The sequence below is a fragment of the Octopus bimaculoides genome, chromosome 6, assembly GCF_001194135.2.
Source record: "Octopus bimaculoides isolate UCB-OBI-ISO-001 chromosome 6, ASM119413v2, whole genome shotgun sequence".
In the NCBI taxonomy this organism is placed as follows: Eukaryota; Metazoa; Mollusca; class Cephalopoda; order Octopoda; family Octopodidae; genus Octopus; species Octopus bimaculoides.
This window is the reverse complement of record NC_068986.1, coordinates 56,361,533-56,366,435: the sequence shown is the minus strand read 5'-3', so window position 1 is coordinate 56,366,435 and position 4,903 is coordinate 56,361,533. Positions and strand designations below refer to the sequence as shown.

Genomic DNA, 4,903 nt, shown 5'->3' with positions numbered 1-4,903 from the left:
AAATATAGCAAAATAAATTTTTTTTTAATAATTAAGAATAAAAAATGATAAATATTTAGCCATAATAAATAAGAATTGCATAAAAAAGAAATGACATTAAATGACATAGTCCTAGATACACTATATCTGAAAACAGAATAGTGTAGTTATGGCTGGAATCCCATTGATTATAGTTCTGCTGGATCAGGACTGACCTGGGCTAAACCACTTTGATTGATCTTTCACACTGGCATAAATTTAATTAAAATGCATAGAGTAGCCACAGAGTAAATTTAATGCACACTAGTATTTTACTGGTACACTTTTATATGTCCACTCCAGAGGAATAAAAGGCAAAATTGAGTTATTTATATAGAGTCCCTGAATTTTACAGTTGAAAACTGCACCTCTACTCCAAGAGTATTTCCATCTAAGATCAACCATTGTAAGTTAAGCATCTTTGCTGGGGACACAATCCAACAGATCAAACAAAACCACTAAGATAAAAACTAACAAGGAAGACTACACCTGGTTACTCAGCCTACCAGAGAGAGCAGTTAAATCTCCAACATACACTCTAATGCAGTGTTTCCCAAACTTTTCATGCCAAATTGTAATATCACCCACCTGTCGGCCAAAAAATGCTCCATCGCTCACCAGTGTAAAAAAAACCCTGACACCCCACACACACACACACAAAATCCCTAGCTCCCCCACCGTATCATTTGACACACACATACTATATCGTAGATTCATTGCCCTGTTAGTGCCTTTTGTACTAAATATGCAGTTGTATACAAGTCCCTTATGGTGGGTTTAGTTTTGCCATTAGTATCAATAAAATTCTAACATTAACTATATATCTTTCAGACAGATTAACTTCTGAAAACTTACACATTCTTTTACACTGATTTTCATTTTCCCCAAATGAACCATTGATCAGAATTACCAATGCAAAAATAATTAATGATTGTATTATAAAGAAAAAAAATAAAACTTTTAATGAGGACTGTGTCTGGTGCGATGCAGCCAGTGCTAATACATTTGGTTTCAAACTTGTCAACTTTAGCCGCAAGTCTCCTCATTGTGTCACATCCAGTCCAATTCTTTTATGACAAAGTAAAGTTCCAACATGGTTAAAACTAGATTCAAACAAGTATAAGGTAGGGAAGGTAAGCAAAAGTAATTTCAGATGTTTCCACAGACTGGGGTAGGAATTCAGTATACTCTGATGGTACCACAAATCTTCTTTGCCATTACGGCGATATCACATTGTGGCATCATTGTCATTTTGTAATTCTATCAATTCCTCCTGAACATCATCCTTGCAATCGACTGCATCGACCTCAAATGGATTGCTATATCAATTTGGAATATTCAGCGCAATAACATTTTGAAATCGCTCCACCATGTTATCATGCAATGATTGCAAACAGTTGCAATATATAGTTAAATTCTCAACTAATTCATATTTCAAAGAATCAAGTTGTAGAAATTGATGGAATTGACGTTTTGAAATGTTAGTCTTATACAACACCAATTTCGAAATGAAAGTAGTGATAAATGATTTACAATCAACGGGAGTTTTTCTGTTTCCTTGCAATAACTTATACAAATCATTTAATTTTGTGAATATATCACAAAGAAAAAAGATATGGCACCTTGCAACCATCAATGAAGCAGATAGTGGAGTAACTTCAAAGAAAGATGTGATTATATGAAACAGTTCAACAAAGCATAAAACACAGTTTCCTTTTGACAGCCACTACACTTTGGTAGAGTATAAGAGTTTAGTATGGTCCTCATCATTTCTTAGACAGAGTTGACGGAAAATTCAATCAGACAAGGGAATGGACTTCAATTTGTTCACAGTTTTGATAACTAACTGTAGCACATCATTCAACCTACTGTTCATATTTTTTGCCACTAAATGCTGCCAATGTGCCAAGCAACAAACAGTATCTGGTAGGAAATTTCACAGTTTAGGAGAAATAAAAAACCTCTGTATCTTCTTATCGTCGATGGGGCTCCATCAGACGCACAGGCAAGAATATTACTGAGTGGGATATTATGTTCAAAAAGGAAAGACTTGAGAGGGTGAAAAATAGTTGCACCTCTTGAACCAAGTGGCAATTTCTGTGAACAGCATTTCCTCAGAAGGTTGAAGGTCTTCGCTGAAGTACTGAACATATACAATCATCAAACATTGATTGTCCACAACAGTTGACTCATCCACTTGTACAGAAATTTCAGAACGCTGGAGAATATTAATGAGCTGATGTTTGACATCGTTGGCCATTTCATCAATGCGTCGAGAAATTGTGTTTTAAATGCATAACCGGGCGAAATAATGTTTCTCCAATTATGTGAAACTTCCCAGACTTAGCAACAAGCAATGCAATGTTGTACGATGCAATCAACCCATCATTCTCCTGTTTACTAGTTTCCTGGAGTAGAGTGTTGAATGTTTGTGTTTGGTTTTTGAAAGAGGAGCTCAGTTGCAAAAAGTATGATAACAGCTTGTCCTTCTTCTCAGAATGCTTTGCATTAAAGTAATACTTCAAGTGTGAAGGTTTCATTGCTTCACTGGTCAATGTTTGATGCAAAGAAGACACATTCATAACTGACAGTTCTGAGGAGAGGGAATAAATCTAAACGATAAATAATCACTACTGTACTGTTAACAAATTTTCTTGACTGTAGGCATCAGTAAAGTGAAAATGTGAAAACAAATTTCGACAGATGGTGTCAGAAAGGCAGTATGGTATTCCCAGTAGAGCAGAGTCAGATGATATGTCTTTACTGGAGCAAATGCGGATCTAGTTCATTTGGCTGCCAGCATTTCAAAAATTAAAGTTTATTGAAAATTTTAAAATTTGGCACATTGATGTACCTTTCCAAGCTAAATTGCTGGAGTTATTCAACTTTTTCCAGAAAAATGTTTTAAAAAGTTATAGAGGTTTAAAATTTGATCATTTTCCCCTAGTCAAGAAACACAATTTCAAAGCTGTCATTTTGTGCGTGACTGCACATTTTGACATCCTGAAAATTGCACTTGAGTTTTGATATGAAACCACGGAATTATGCACGACATATAATTCCTTATAACTTTTTTATTTTTTGGATTTTCAGGAAATTTCTGCAAATTTGAATTCTACACGTGGGATTTCATATGACTATGCCAAAAAAAAAAAACTTGTTGTAGAGTGTGATTTAAGGCCTAGGCCTATTTGGCTGCTATTTGCACATCCATCTGCGACAAAAATATTCGATTGATAAAAAAGTCTGCATTTTTAATACAAAGGGAACATCTCATGCGAGCAGTTAAATCGATAAAAGTGCATCCTTATTCTAGGCATGCCTAGATATCAGTAAATGCAGACTTGATTTCTAAAGATTTATTGTCACCCACAAAATGTTCATATCACCCACCAAAATCTCAAAACGCCCACCATTTTCTAGAAATTTGCCTATCGCCCTCCTGTAAGTTGAAATCCCCCATTTTGGGAAGCTATGCTCTAATGTCTTAAAGGATACATTAGACCATATCATCATCAGCATCATCATAGGCTGAATGGTTCAACATGAATGTCTGCTTTGGTATGGTTTCTACTCTTCCTAATGCCAACAACTTTACTGAGAGTACTGGATGCTTTTTTTGTGAGGTCACCAGAACCCACAAGACAATATCCCTCAAATGAGTGGGGTATAGTAATGAGGGATATGACAGTATGATAGAAAGACAAGCGCAAGGCTTCCCTATCTGGAGAGAGAAAGATGTAGAGGTCAAAGTACAAGGTGAATATAAGAAGACATTATGGCTCCTGATACACAAAATAAGAGGAATAATCATGGTTAAAATGCCTTTAATCATAGGTCTGCTTAGTAAGATTTGACCAAGGGCTAAATAACAACAACAAACTTGGCTGGTTAGCTGAACTATTCAGAACTAAGTCTCTTAGACACTGAAATATTGCATTAAATGCATTTATCAACAAACTCCAAACTCTGATTTACAAACATATCTTCTCTCTCTGGTTTTCCTACTACAGCAGTTTCTGTTCACTCCAAGCTGGTTGGTCTCATGCTACCTCCAGCCAAGTACCTTCATTTCACTTATTTCCCCCTCCAGTTGTCACCCCAAGGTGGCTGCATCAAGCCATCCACCTCAAACCTTGTAGTAACCACCACACCCAATCATTACTTCCCAGAATATTGTCCCTCCAGAATCCCTGCAGGCATGGCTGAGTAGTTAAGAAGTTTGCTTCCTAACCACATGGTTTCATGTTCTGTCTCACAGCACAGTGCCTTGGGCAAGAATCTTCTATAATAGTCCCAGAGTGACTAAAGCCTTGTAAGTGATGGCAGATGGAAACAGAAAAAAGCCTATTGAGTGAGTGAGTGAGTGAGTATGTTTGTGCATGTGTATATGATTGCTCTCTACAAAAGTCACTAGCTTCAGATGGTGGTGGTACCTTTCCTGTCAATAAATCATCCACTCACTTCACATGTCAAAGGTGTGTGAAACAAGAGATCCCTTGCTTGAAAAACAGGTAAAAATTAGTGACAAGAAGGGCATCCAGTTGTAAAATAATGCCTCAATAATATATTCATCTAGCTCAAACCAGCATGAAAAAACAGACATGAAAACAAATGAATATACATTTTCTTCTGCAGCCATCAACTTACAACTGTTCAAGAGGAATGTTAACCAAGTTTATCTCACTAGTCTCAGTGAGCTTGTGAAGGCAATGGACATAGTCTCTTTCTGCCTCCTGACCATGTGGTTTCAGGTTCAGTCCCACTATGTAACATCTTGAGCAAGTGTCTTCTACTATAGCCCCAGAACAACCAAAGCCTAGCAAGTGGATTCGTTAGATGGAAACTGAAAGAAGTCTGTCATATATATATATATATATATATA

At 36.5% G+C, this 4,903-nt stretch overlaps 1 protein-coding gene across 1 annotated transcript in view; it reads right to left on the bottom strand.

Annotated features, from left to right (window-relative positions):
* The window catches only part of LOC106868720 (maternal embryonic leucine zipper kinase), a 93,390-nt gene that overhangs the window by 19,710 nt on the left and 68,777 nt on the right, over positions 1 to 4,903 (bottom strand). Inside the window, exons 12-13 of the mRNA XM_014914112.2 lie at positions 3,902 to 3,944; positions 2,420 to 2,611 (exon numbers count right to left, since the gene is read on the bottom strand). Of these exons, the coding sequence (XP_014769598.1) occupies positions 2,420 to 2,611; positions 3,902 to 3,944 (235 nt within the window). The remainder of the gene's footprint in view (positions 1 to 2,419; positions 2,612 to 3,901; positions 3,945 to 4,903) is intronic.